A 15,228-nucleotide genomic window follows, 5' to 3' on the forward strand; every position below is an offset into this window, starting at 1 on the left:
AAAAATGCTAGGAAAAAAGGTAATACATAATCAAATCAGTAATAGAAGGGATCCAGAGTCATATAGACACTGAAATATCTACCAATATCTGATAATCTGGGGGGTCCTTTAATTCAGAAGAGAAAACTTATATTTATTATTGATCCCATTTAGGAGAAAGCATGTGGCTGAACAAAAAAAAAGAGCTATAATGTAGGAACGCCCATATAATCTTCAGGTCCCCGGGGTCCTGTCAAGCAGCGCACATCCGTATCATCCTCCTATACGTGATTGATGCTATATAAACACACGCTTACTGAACTACTTAGCTCGGTGCATTAGGCGCGCTCTCATGACATGGAAATCTGGACTCTAAAAGCAATTTAAAGATAATTCCATTTTTTCCTTTTTATCTCACCTAAAGTGTCTCTAAGACGTCCTTTCCGCAGAATTCGGCTGATTGAGAGCAGCTATCGTCTGGGGTCTATTTATGTGCAACCTGATCTAGAACGAAGATGCCATTTAAAGCAACTCTTCATTCTTGCCGTAGCAAATGTACCCCCTATTCTTCATAGGATGATAATAATAGAGGGCCAGAACATGAGTCTCCACTACTGAAAGATTCTAACAGCAACATTTTGCCAACTAGAGCATGGCACAAATGTGTCCAGCATTGTGCCCTGTTAACTCAGGTGATCATTCCAGTGGCAAGTGCCAGGCACCCACCCCCACCCTTCCCCTCACTCCAACAGGGTGGCGTGTGTAACAGGGAGGGGTGGAGTGGGATCTCCTAAGGTAATGTAAACACGATCTGGCGCTGGCACAAGAAGAAAAGGGAGAGATGATCAGAAGTTGTGGAAACGCCTTGCCCAAACATACATTTGGGAGTACCCAGAGTAAAACATCTATTAACCCTTGATAATGCATATTTTGCAAACAATGGTGGTACAGGTGACCTACTACAGATTCTTAGGAATATTTGGGTACAGGGTATACTGATGTAATCTTTTTGAGAATATTGTCCCTAGTCTCCAAAACTAACAATATATAACACACACTGTTACCATCTCAGGAAACCAGCGGCTGCAGCCATGACTTGTCTCATATACATGTAGGACATGTGATTAGGGTAATGCCATCTTTACAAGACAAACCTATACAACTGATGCAGGAAAACTAACTGTCCCCTTCTGCATTATAGGAGTTATAAATAAACTTTTACAGTAGTGTTCCACAGCAAGATTATCAACTTAATACTTACTAGCAGAATAGTGAGCGCAGCTCTGAAGAATAATACAGGATAAGTTATGTAACATACATACTCAGATTATGTAGAATAGGCAGTTTAGCTATGGAGTATAATAAAGTATAACTCAGAATCAGTACATGATAAGTAATGGTATGTATGTAAGGTACACATGTATTCCAACAACAGAAAAGATAGAAGCTTTGGGAACATCATGCAGGATACGTAATGCAGTGCATGTAGATGCAGTGCATGTATAGTGCCTGCACAATAGTGAGTGCAGCTCTGTAGTATGAAGAATGTAACTCACGAGCACCACAATTAAGTACAGGCAGTCCCCAGCTTATGTACAAGATAGGTTCTGTAGATTTGTTCTTAAGTTGAATTTGTATGTAAGTCGGAACTGTATATTTTATAATTGTAACACTAGCCAAAATGTTTTGGTCTCTGTGACAATTGGATTTTAAAAATGTTGGGTTGTCATAAGAATCAAAATTAACAATAAAGCTTCATTACAGACACCTGTGATAACTGTTATAGCTGTTTATTGTAGCCTGGGACTAAAGTATAGTAAATTACCAACATCCAACGGTCAGTTTGTAACTAGGGGTTGTATGTAAGTCGGGTGTTATTAAGTAGGGGACCGCCTGTAATGTACTGAGTGACTGAATTTGCTTTTCAGGGTTATTGTATATAAAACTATGGTTGTAACAATATTTTAGTCACTTCTGTAACATGGCAGCAAACGTAGTGTTGGCCACTGGGTCATAGAGAGTTCTATTTTCCAGCTCACTTTACAGATGGTTCAGGAGTAGATTATTTACACTAAATATATTTTCCATGTGCCCAACGAGGAGCAGATTTATCAGATTATCACCAGGTTTGTCACCTACATACAAGTGCAAATTAAAAAGATGAAAGAACAAACGTCACAATAATAAGCTGCCAGAAATATGAGCAGTGAGTGGTTCGGAATTTGACATGACGTCATTTAATAGAGACCAATTCATAATCCCCAGCTCCCTCTTGTGTGTATGTTTGCCGCACAGGTAATACTTGCTTATATCTTGACTTAGGTTAGCAGTGTGGTACCATCTATTTATTTACTTTTGCTTGTATACTCTCATGCTCTATACAAAAAATACCCCCCTTTTTTGTGACTTTTTTTTGCAATTTGCTTACATTATATATTGGTACTGCATTTTCCCTAGCCCAATGTGTAATCCCTTATAGGATAATATTGTTGTATCTTTTTGTGTTACATAAGGCTTTAGTCTTCAGGGGGAGCTGGTGGTCCCAGGATCACTAACACTATCATATGTTTGGTTTTCCTGTGGTAGATTATTCTGTGATTGTTCACATTTTTAATGGTTTTTATTCTCTTCTTGTGTTGTGGTGTTTTTTTGATATATGAATAAAGAATGTATTGTCCTGGTCACTTGGCATGTATCCTTTCTTTGTCTTGTGGTTTGAGCTATTTTTACATGCATTGACCTGTAGACTCTTTACCTGACCTCATTTTGTTCAGTGCTGGTCCCATTTTTTGTATTCTATTCCCAATTCATAATGAGGACACACATCTCCAAAGAAGCACAAAATATTTTTTTTAACCCATAATGCTCACCTTAGTGAATTCTTCTGTGTAATTTGTGGTTTAGCTCAGTAGCAGCTAGACATTTTTTAATTATTATTATTTTCATAATTTTTGCCTCTTCCCAACATTTGACGTAATAGTACAGCAGAGGCGGCAGCGACTTGCCTACCCATGCCATGATATGCCACTATGTTCAGCTTCAGGCACAGGCTCCCTAACAAAGCTGGTGCCAGAAGCCGTAGGTGTCAGCTATATATTACAGCTGACACCCACCAGTAACAACCAGGAGTGCTAACCACTTACATGCCACAGTCACTCATGCCTGCATCATGCAAGGGGCTTCTTGTAACCACAGACATTTATCATTAAGTCTGAAAAAAACTGAATTTACCCGAATATCATCCATGTGCGGTCTGTTGCTTGGAGATACGATGCTTGGTTAGGAATTTTGTGGGGTGTTTAACACCAAAACCCTAAAACTCCTAAATCATCTCAATAAAAAGTCAGAAGTTATTTAATAGCCTAATTACACTTTAATGATTTGCTCACCATTGCAACTATTCACCTTTACCTTTTAAATGCTTTAATGTATCTAAACTAAAAAAAAAATGGTTTCGAATCTCCTGACATTTTCTGCTTCTTTCAGAATTTTAGATATAGATGGTAAATGCCTTCCACCAAACCCTCTTTGGACCAGTCTTCTATTTTTGAATAGCAATGATAGGAGTGCATGCTGAACCAGACTGAGCAGGGTTTTTTTGGATAATGGATGATATAAGTCTATTCCGAATAGATAAAGTTACAGACTTAACTGATACATCGGCACCTCTTCAGATTAATACCACTAGGGGGAGCCGAAAGTACAAATGACATCACTGAAGATAATTTGCACTAATTTAAAAGTAGCATATAATAGGGAGATGCAAGCTCTGTCATGTATAGCTTTATAGAATTTTCTGAATTATTTCTCAGTAAAAAGAAGAGCAAATAACTCCTAGGACAGGGGGGGCAGTTGATCTGACTAGGTAAACCAAGCGCCAGTCACCCCACACACCAGACATGCAATGAAGCTCAAGTCCACGTGGTGGGAAGGTGGCATAAGCACAATTTTTTAATGGCATCTATGCCAATGAACTGGCACACAGTTTAGGCACAGTTAGGCTTCAGTTATTTTGAGTGAATTCCACATAGGCCTTATAAAGTCACTTCTAACTAAATTGGTCCCTCCATTGTTCCCCTTTGCAAAATGACCTCCAGCAGGCCACAAACGTGTGGGGAGACGTTTCTTTGGAGGCCCGCAAAGCCCTCCATGTGCTCGCCAAAGGTAGCCTGACTGCCATTAGGTACGTTTGTAACTAAGGGTCATCTGTAAGTCAGGTGTTCTTAAGACTGAGCCTCATTATGTCTTGTTTTATAGACATTACATCAAAGTTGGATCATCCTGTAGTGTGTTTTCCCACTTTAATTTTGTGGGCGACTCCAAATCCAGGCCTTTATTGGTTAATAAATTTGATTTCCATTGATATTTTTTTTTTGTGATTTTGTTGTCAGTACATTCAACTTTGTACAGAACAAAGTATTCAATGAGAATATTTCATTCATTCAGATGTAGGATGTGTTATTTTAGTGTTTCCTTTAATTTTTTGAGCATTGTAAAAAAAAAAAAAAAAAACAGATAATGTAGTGATATTTAATATAAAGACTCTCTAAGAAGATCCATCCATCCTCCTATATATTCCCCGACCCTTCTATACAGGGTAAAGGATTCCCCGACCCTTCTACACAGGGTAAAGGATTCCCCGACCCTTCTACACAGGGCAAAGGATTCCCCGACCCTTCTACACAGGGCAAAGGATTCCCCGACCCTTCTACACAGGGCAAAGGATTCCCCGACCCTTCTACACAGGGCAAAGGATTCCCCGACCCTTCTACACAGGGCAAAGGATTCCCCGACCCTTCTACACAGGGCAAAGGATTCCCCGACCCTTCTACACAGGGCAAAGGATTCCCCGACCCTTCTACACAGGGCAAAGGATTCCCCGACCCTTCTACACAGGGCAAAGGATTCCCCGACCCTTCTACACAGGGCAAAGGATTCCCCGACCCTTCTACACAGGGCAAAGGATTCCCCGACCCTTCTACACAGGGCAAAGGATTCCCCGACCCTTCTACACAGGGCAAAGGATTCCCCGACCCTTCTACACAGGGCAAAGGATTCCCCGACCCTTCTACACAGGGCAAAGGATTCCCCGACCCTTCTACACAGGGCAAAGGATTCCCCGACCCTTCTACACAGGGCAAAGGATTCCCCGACCCTTCTACACAGGGCAAAGGATTCCCCGACCCTTCTACACAGGGCAAAGGATTCCCCGACCCTTCTACACAGGGCAAAGGATTCCCCGACCCTTCTACGCAAGGCAAAGGATTCCCCGACCCTTCTACGCAAGGCAAAGGATTCCCCGACCCTTCTACGCAAGGCAAAGGATTCCCCGACCCTTCTACGCAAGGCAAAGGATTCCCCGACCCTTCTACGCAAAGGATTCCCCGACCCTTCTACGCAAAGGATTCCCCGACCCTTCTACGCAAAGGATTCCCCGACCCTTCTACGCAAAGGATTCCCCGACCCTTCTACGCAAAGGATTCCCCGACCCTTCTACGCAAAGGATTCCCCGACCCTTCTACGCAAAGGATTCCCCGACCCTTCTACGCAAAGGATTCCCCGACCCTTCTACGCAAAGGATTCCCCGACCCTTCTACGCAAAGGATTCCCCGACCCTTCTACGCAAAGGATTCCCCGACCCTTCTACGCAAAGGATTCCCCGACCCTTCTACGCAAAGGATTCCCCGACCCTTCTACGCAAAGGATTCCCCGACTCTTCTATGCAAAGGATTCCCCGACTCTTCTATGCAAAGGATTCCCCGACCCTTCTATACAAAGGATTCTCCGACCCTTCTATACAAAGGATTCCCCGACCCTTCTATACAAAGGATTCCCTTCCTGAAGTCTCCTCTGGACATTCCCTGCAGACAGATATTAGGAGTATGTAAAACAGCAGAAGTCATTCAGTACCGAAAATGACTGAAAATCCCAGTATTGAAGCGTTTTGAGTATGAAAGCATTGCACAAGTATCGAGGTTTAGATGCATCGAGAAACCCTAGGTGTTTGCATTGCGTTTCCAAACACATGGACTTCTCCTGCAATCACCTATTGATGAAAGATTGCATTTACCTTGCATTTACTAAACACCACGTAAAAGTCACGTGCGAACTTTAGGTCAATCTGGATTACCAAAACTATTTATATTTGCCAAATGCCAAAATCATATCAGAGAGAATTTTAGGGCACTCTTATTACTTTCTGCAAAATGAAAAATTTACATACCATATATACTCAAGTATTAGCCGAGGTACCTAGTTTTAAAACAAAAAACAGGGGAAAACCCATTGACTCGAATATAAGCCTAGGGTGGGAAATTAATTGGTCACCGTCTCCACCCAGTATATAGCTAGCCAACCTGCCCATTCCCCCAGTATACAGCCATCCAGCCCATGCCCTCTAGTATATAGCTAGCCAGCCCCCTGACCCCCAGTATAAAGCCAGCCACCACATGCCCCCCAGTATTTAACCAGCCTTGCATCTTAAATATAGCCAGCTCATGGCCCCTGGTATACAGCCAGCCAGCTCGTGCCCCCTGGTATACAGCCAGCCAGCTCGTGGCCCCTGGTATACAGCCAGCCAGCTCGTGGCCCCTGGTATACAGCCAGCCAGCTCGTGGCCCCTGGTATACAGCCAGCCAGCTCGTGGCCCCTGGTATACAGCCAGCCAGCTCGTGGCCCCTGGTATACAGCCAGCCAGCTCGTGGCCCCTGGTATACAGCCAGCCAGCTCGTGGCCCCTGGTATACAGCCAGCCAGCTCGTGGCCCCTGGTATACAGCCAGCCAGCTCGTGGCCCCTGGTATACAGCCAGCCAGCTCGTGGCCCCTGGTATACAGCCAGCCAGCTCGTGGCCCCTGGTATACAGCCAGCCAGCTCGTGGCCCCTGGTATACAGCCAGCCAGCTCGTGGCCCCTGGTATACAGCCAGCCAGCTCGTGGCCCCTGGTATACAGCCAGCCAGCTCGTGGCCCCTGGTATACAGCCAGCCAGCTCGTGCCCCCTGGTATACAGCCAGCCAGCTCGTGCCCCCTGGTATACAGCCAGCCAGCTCGTGCCCCCTGGTATACAGCCAGCCAGCTCGTGCCCCCTGGTATACAGCCAGCCAGCTCGTGCCCCCTGGTATACAGCCAGCCAGCTCGTGCCCCCTGGTATACAGCCAGCCAGCTCGTGCCCCCTGGTATACAGCCAGCCAGCTCGTGCCCCCTGGTATACAGCCAGCCAGCTCGTGCCCCCTGGTATACAGCCAGCCAGCTCGTGCCCCCTGGTATACAGCCAGCCAGCTCGTGCCCCCTGGTATACAGCCAGCCAGCTCGTGCCCCCTGGTATACAGCCAGCCAGCTCGTGCCCCCTGGTATACAGCCAGCCAGCTCATGCCCCCTGGTATACAGCCAGCCAGCTCATGCCCCCTGGTATACAGCCAGCCAGCTCATGCCCCCTGGTATATAGCCAGCCAGACCATCCCCCCCAGTATATAGACAGCAAGCCCATACCTATTGCCTTATGGCCGAAAAAACTATGAGAGGCAAAGGAATATCATAGCTATTCATAACTGGGGCATAATTATGGGTCCCCGGTAAAAGAGGAGAGTTATAGACTCTAGATACCCTCATGGCCCGAGTATCAAAAGCCTAGCTGCAGGGAAACCCAGCCATTTGCAGTACACCCCTAATGTTAGGCCTAGACATACTAAGTTTGATATGGGGTGAAAGGTAGCAAGGTACCCTAGTGATTGGAAGCAATGGCACAGTTTTGCCATCTTCCAATGAAAAGTTATGGGGTTTTAATAGAGCCCCAGACTCAGCCAGTACCTCAGTGAAGGGAGGGGGGGGATATGAGAAACTACCCCTCACAGTGACATCACAGCCAGGGGTGGGGGTCAAAACCCACCGGCTTTAAATTAGTTTAACGGCCACATGGCCTTGTTCAGTTCTGTGTGGAGTAAATTTAGCATAAGGACACCATTATTGGACTCCATAAAGTAGATGCACCCCCTGTTTGGACTCTGGCGTGCAGGGTTTGTGACACCAGCCTGCCCATGAACCCCCGGAGTGTAGCCAGCCTGCCCATGAACCCCCGGAGTGTAGCCAGCCTGCCCATGAACCCCCGGAGTGCCACAGGGTTTAGCTACACTTTCATACAGCTTCTGAACAGTCTACTAGTATCTAACACAGAGAAACAGAGAGATGAGATGGATCAGAGTCATGAGATGGATATAGGACACAATGACACACTCAGCTCTGCTTCCTGACCTTATCAATTAAACACACAATCGGCATCATTGAATTAGGCAGCATGGTGGCTCAGTGGTTATCACTACAGCCGTGCAGCACTGGTGACCTGGGTTCAAGTCCCAGGGTGAGCATCTGTAAAGAGTTTGTATGTTCTTTCTGTGTTTGCGTGGGTTTCCTCTCACACTCCAAAACATACTGGTAGGTTGATTAGATTATGAGCCCCATTGGGGACAGGGACTGATTTGGCAAGTGCTGTGTAGCGCTGTGTAATCTGCTTGCGCTATATAAATAAAGGAATTATTATTAATTAAAGAATGTGGGTTTTTTTATCCTGAGTATATTTAACAATTTTGTGTTCATGGGAATACCCCTTTATAAGAAGTTGGGGAAATTGAGAAGTCCTAGGTTTGGTTTAATGACATCAACGCTCAAATAGATACAAAGGTTGAATTAACCCCCCACAAGCATCATAGACGCTCCTAAACACAGTATTACTCCTTAAAAACTGCCAAATGCGTATAAACACGCACTGACATTTCACTTTATATGGGGCAAGAAAGGACGGCAGGACATAGCAGAATGGCTGCTACAGCTCCGCGCACACACACATCCACTGCTGAAAGTAGAATGAGGAGCTGTGGAGTTACTCTGGAGGTGCAGCCGATCTATGTGTGAGCCCGAGCAGTGCAGTCCCTGGACACAGCCCTCTCCCTGACCTGAACCAGTTTGTCTTCAGCCAGTCCAAATGGGCGGAGCTACTGAAAGCCACGCCTACTCTACATGCCAATGTCTCTGGACCCAGGATGTTGTACAGCCTTAGACTTTGATATGTACCAAGGAAACCGTGGCCACATATCTACCAGGGAACTGGGCTGAAATCTATAGTGAGCAGTCACATCTGTGTAACATCTACAACAGCCTGCTGTTCAGGCACAGTAATTCATGCAGGTGCTTATATCATGCATATAAACTGTAGCAGAAGCCGGACATTCGAGGTAAGTTGAGGGGAACCTATGGCATGGGTGCCAGATGTGGCACTCAGAGTCATCTCTGTGGGCACCCAGGTCATCACCCCAACACAGATTTTGCTGGTGTGCTGTGTTCACTTCCTGGGCTTTCTCAGACTGCAGGAGGAGCAAGGATGTGTGGACATTGCTGGATCATCATTGGAGCTCCTGTCCCACAATTCTTTCTGTTTTTTTTAAAAGAATTTATTTTTGCAATTTTGAAATTTTATACAATTAAAATAAACAAAATCGAAGAACAAGATTGTCTGTCACATATTTCTTTCCCCCCATTACAGGATTATTAAGCAACAACCATGGTAACAATCAGGTTCTTACTGCGTTTCAAAACTAACCGAGGGATATTACAGTAAATGACAGCAGGATACTACAGCCAGACATCTTGATACAACACAAATAACTATTGACACATAGACAATCAGTCACACACACACACACACACACCATCACGCTCAGTCTCCTTCATCATGGAGAGGAGTATATATCACACGTGATTATAAGGCAGTATGGGGAGTCGCGCACCATCTGGACCAGATGCGATCAAACTTCTGGGGACACTTCCTGTTGGTATACAGGGACCGGTAGTGGGGAATGACACTGTTAATAAGTAGTATCCATCTTTTTAACGGAGGGGGCTCCTGGTCCTTCCAGGTCATCACCACCACTTTTCGGGCGTAGTATAATACAAACCTAAAGAAAATTTTGTCATAGTGGCCATTGATAACTTCATTTATGATACCGAGGAGACACACAGAGGGAGACAGTAATCGTGGGAAATCAAAGTGTACATTTAGGAACTCCAGCACTTCGGACCAGAAGACATGGACCCTAGGGCAGGACCAGACACAATGCAGGAAGGATCCGACTTCAGCCTGACAGCGAAAGCAAAGATCATTGGGCATTGCTCCCATGCGGAATAGTCTAGCAGGGGTGAAGTATACTCGATGGAGGAATTTAGATTGGATCAGGAAGTCCCTCGCGCTCACTACAGATGTGAAGTAGGACAGTTCGACCTCCCTCCAGTCATCATCTGACAGGTCAGGGATATCCTGTCTCCAGCGTTCACGGGCTCTATCAAATGGTCTGGACTTTTGCTCTTGCAGGAGAGCATAGCACTGAGTGAGTGGCTTAGGGAGGTCCGGGGTACTCATCAGAGTCTCTAGTTTGGAGAATTTCACTGTCAGGCTGAAGGAGCCGAATTGGGCTTTGAATGCATGTCGCAATTGCGTGTAATGGAAGCTGGCCGTAGTGGGTACAGTATGTCTCTCCCTTATTTCGTTAAAGCTGAGTAATTCTGCTTCCGGAGATAATAGCTGGCCTACAAATTTCACCCCCGCCGCCCCCCACATTGTCCAGCCCGGGAGGGAGAGGAAGTGAGAAAGCCACGGATTGAGCCACAATGGAGTCCTGGGCGAGAGAGGGGGAGAGCTGCTCGGTTCTACCAGGGATTGAGCCCTACGCCAGCACACCGCTACCGTACGTAGGGGAAGTGGGGTATCAGATGGGGACTTGTATCTGTACAGCAAGTTTGTAAGGGCCTCGTAGGAACCTACCAGGGCACCAGCCAGTGCAGTAGCTGCATTACCCATGTCTATATCTATCCACCACTGGGCATATACTAGCTGGGAAGCCAGGTAATAAAGATACAGATCCGGGGCAGCCAGTCCACCCCTAGCCTTGGGAGCCTGAAGCAGCGCTAAACTGAATCGTGGGGCACTACACTGCCAGTAAAAGGACCTGAGAATGCCGTCTATGCGTTTAAACAGGCTCTTTGGAAGCAGTATAGGACAAGCGTGAAAAAGGTATAAGAATTTTGGAAGAAAAATCATTTTAAATATGTTAATACGCCCGTACAGAGACAAGGGGAGAGTGGACCAGGCTTTTAGACGCGATTCAGTTGCAGTTATCAGGGGTGTAATGTTTAACTCTGTAAATGCCTGGACCTTGCGTGACACCTGGACTCCCAGATATTTAAAGGTGGACACCACCTGGACTGGGACGGGGAGGGAGTGTACCCCTACATCAGATAAGGGAAAGAGGGCTGATTTGTCCCAGTTAACCCGAAGGCCTGAGAACCCCCCATAGCGTTCTATCAAGGACAGAAGGGATTCCAGAGAGGGGCCCACATCTCCAAGATATACAAGTGTATCATCAGCATAGAGAGATACCTTCTCAATAATAGTACCTCTAGTTATGCCCTTAATGCCCTCAGAGTGGCGGATCGCCACAGCAAGGGGTTCAATGGCGAGTGCGAAGAGGAGGGGAGATAGTGGGCAACCCTGTCTAGTGCCCCTGGCCATAGGGAGAGTAGGTGAGATGTTAAGATTAGTCCGTACCCTAGCCTTGGGATCATTATACAGTAGTTTAACTAATGCTGTAAATCGAGGGCCAAAACCCATTCTAGGCAGGAGGGTCCATAAATATGTCCACTCTACTGAGTCAAACGCCTTACAATTGTCTAAGGATAATATAAACCCAGGGTCTGGAGACCGCTCTGCTTCTGCAATGTTCAGGTGTAGTCTTTGTATATTTATGTCAGTTCCCCTCCCAGGCATAAAGCCTGTCTGGTCTGGGTGAACCAATGATAATATTACTTTGTTAAGCCTTGTCGCCAGAATTTTTGCTAGTATCTTAACATCTGAGTTTAGGAGGGAAATTGGACGGTATGAGTCGGGAAGCAGAGGGTCCTTGCCAGGCTTGGGAAGAACTACAATAAGGGCCTCTCGCATGGAGTCGGGGAGGGAACCGCTGTCAAACGCATCGGAGTACAGGCTAAGGAGAAGGGGGACCAGAGTCTCACAGTTATCCCTATACCACTCACCTCCCAGCCCATCAAGTCCAGGAGTCTTACCGGGGGGCAACGATTGGATGGCCAGTTCCACCTCCTCCGCCGAGAGCGGGGCATCAAGCTCCGAAGACTGTGCCGGTGTGAGCCTCCATAGTGGAAGACTGTCAAGGAATCTGGAAATCTCGACGGAAGAGGCGGACAATCTGGAGCTGTAAAGAGAGGAATAGAATTCATAAAATACCATGTTAATGGCCCGGGGTTCTGTAATCAAGGCTCCGTTACCATCAATAATAGAGGGAACGGAAGCACAAGGACGTTCAGCCCGCGAGAGATACGCAAGCAGCTTCCCGTTTTTATCTCCGAATTCAAAGATGGACGCTTCCCTGGCTTGCAGGCGCTTGCTGGTGCGCTCCTTCGCTACAGCTAAATGGTTCCTCTGCGCCTGAGCCCAAGTCTTTTTATTCCCTGGAGTAGGTTTATCTAGATATTCCTTTTCTGCGGTCACCAGTGCAGCGGTCAACCTCTCCTCCTGCGCATTTAAGGACTTCCTATGGCCAGCTACCCCCGACATGAATGCTCCCCGCACCGAGGACTTGTACGAGTCCCAGACTAGAAGAGGATCAGGATGAGTTGAGTGTACGTCCCAGAACTCGCTGTGCGCTGCCCTAACAGTACTCTGGACCGCTGGGGATAGGAGCCAAGCCGGGTGCAGGCGCCATAAGCGGGAGTCGCTGGGGGGGCCTATAAGGAGACTGATGAACAAGGCGGAGTGGTCTGATGCACTGCGCGGGCAATAGGATACCTGATCAACGTGCGGCAACATATCTGGGGAAACAAAGGCCAGATCAATCCGAGAGAAGCTCTTATGAACAGAGGAATAAAATGAATATTCTCTCTCTTGAGGGTGTTTACTACGCCAAACATCGGCGAGGTCTAGAGAAGTGAGCCACTCATTCAGACGGACCGAGCCTGTGTCCAGACCACTTGTACGATCTAAGGAGGGATTAGGGACAGCATTGAAGTCACCAATGCAGAGTATCGGACTTGGAGGCATAGCAGCAAGTTTACTGGATATTAGGTGCAATACAGCTGGATCAAAGGGAGGTGGGACATAAATAGACGCTATAGTAAAGGTAAAGCCCCACAAGGCACAATGTACGATCACAAAACGGCCAAAGTGATCCGGTGCTACCTGTATGACCTCTATGGGAAGCGCTTTGGATATGAGTATGGATACTCCCCTGGCGTAGACAGAGTAAGAGGAATGATAACCTCTAGCCACCCATGCCCGCTTCAGGGAGAGGACCTTCTGACCCGTAAGGTGTGTCTCTTGGATACATACAATATGGGGGGCCTGACGCTTAATGACATCTAACATCAGAGCCCTCTTGAATTTGGAGTTAAGTCCCCTCACATTCCAGCTCATTACCTTAAGTGAAGACATCTTAGCGGAAGGGAAAGGGGTGTGGGGAAGGAGACGTGAGCAACCAAGCATTCATCCTTTCATACCACAGAGACATAGACAGACAGACAACAGTGAGCATAACAAATATAACCAGAACTGTACTAACAATCCCAAGAATATAAACCCCCTGTCTAACACCCTAACAGCAGTAGTGTAGACCTAGACCCACTAACAGTCAAATAGCAGAACAGTGGTCCCTAACTTAAGACAAACCTACACCATTTGTCCCGGGACCTTCAACCCTTAATGTATATGTGATCAGGAGGTTATTAGGCAGCCATATTTTGCGAGAACCAAAGAGGAGATAGGGGAGGGGGGAGAGAAAGGAGGGAGACGTAGGGAGGTAGTGGTAACAGGAAAGGGGGGGAGGAGGGAGAGGGAGGAGGGCGGAGGGAGAGGAGGAGGGAGAGGGAAAAGTGCCATGTGTGGCGCACTGGTCGATATGACCAAAAAATAGAACGCAATCAGTCACAGGGTACATTTTGTGAGGCACGTAGTATGTAAACAGATAGTAAAAACCTATAATAGTGATCTGGGACCCCTAAATATCTAATCAGGACTAAGTCCAGCATTGTCATTGCATATCAGATAAAAGGATATGTGAGTCCAGTCACTCAGGAGGTGCGGGCCTTCCAGCAGGGGCCCGTGGAGCTGCATCAGCCCAGTGAAGTGCTTCGGTTGGGCAGGTGAAGAAACGAGTCTTCGGTCCGTCCACAATTCGGAGCTTGGAAGGATACATCATGGAGTATTTATACCCCTTGTCACGGAGACGGGCACGGACCTCAGTAAATTGTGCTCGCTGTTTCCTGACGGATGCAGAGAAATCAGGGTAGAAGGACACTCTGCTGTTGGCATAGAGGATTTCTCCCTTGGTACGGACAGCCCTGAGGATAGAGTCCCTGTCCCTAAAGTGCAGCAGCCGGGCCAGGAAGGGTCTTGGATTGCCCCCTGGAGGGCCAGGGCGGGATGGCACACGATGGGCCCTCTCCACTGTGAAGAACGGGGAAAAGGTATCTGCAGGCAGCATATTTTTGAGCCAATTTTCAAAAAAGGATACCGGGTCAGACCCCTCCACTTTTTCGGGGAGGCCAACCACTCTGACGTTGTTCCGTCGCAGGCGGTTTTCGAGGTCGTCAGCTCTGTCGATGGATGCAGACATTTGGCGCTGAAGCTCTCTGATCTGTGTCGGCATAGGCCTCTGGACATCCTCCACCTCAGATATTCTGCGTTCAGTTTCGGTGATTCGCTCTTTGGCTTTGTGGACATCATGTCTTAAAAGAACAAAATCCTGTCGCAGCTCATCCACCTTGGTAACCAGTTTGGATTGGCATCCGTTAATGGCCGCCAGCACCTCTGCAAATTTTCGATCCAGCTCCGTGGCCGCGTCAGGCGGATCATCGCCCTCTTCATAACTTACAAGCTGCGGCGGGCTCTGGGAGCCTTCAAAGAGGGAGGGAGAGGAGTTTGGGGACCCCTGAGGAGAGCAGGGCTGTGTGCGGGAGAATCTCCCCAACTTTTTAGCAGCATTCGACTGTATCTGCGCAAGAACTGCTTGGGATGTGGAGCAATCCTGCGCGTCCAGGGGTTCCAGGGACTGGAATGGAGGATCTTCATGGACGGATTCATCATCCGATGGAGGCGCAGACGCTGCTTTGAGCATTTTAGCCGTTCTCCTCCGGTTACCCATGGCGTCTGGGCAGGGGGGGGCCAGTGATAAACAATCGCGGAGCCTAGCGTCCAGTA

The 15,228-nt window shown here is 47.2% G+C and overlaps 1 protein-coding gene across 5 annotated transcripts in view; it reads right to left on the reverse strand.

Annotated features, from left to right (window-relative positions):
- Positions 1-15,228, reverse strand: part of PEX14 (peroxisomal biogenesis factor 14) — a 129,762-nt gene that overhangs the window by 103,422 nt on the left and 11,112 nt on the right. The window contains exon 1 of one of the 5 annotated variants that reach the window (XM_072156459.1): positions 12,084-12,191. The exons of 1 other annotated variant lie outside the window; for it this stretch is intronic. In XM_072156459.1, coding sequence (XP_072012560.1) covers positions 12,084-12,137 — 54 coding nt within the window. In that variant the 5' untranslated portion in view covers positions 12,138-12,191. Of the gene's footprint in view, positions 1-9,469; positions 13,516-15,228 lie in introns of those variants that run through there. 3 more of the 5 variants (XM_072156458.1, XM_072156456.1, XM_072156455.1) reach the window with 3 other exon arrangements.

The sequence above is a fragment of the Engystomops pustulosus genome, chromosome 6 (assembly GCF_040894005.1).
Source record: "Engystomops pustulosus chromosome 6, aEngPut4.maternal, whole genome shotgun sequence".
Taxonomy (NCBI): domain Eukaryota; kingdom Metazoa; phylum Chordata; class Amphibia; order Anura; family Leptodactylidae; genus Engystomops; species Engystomops pustulosus.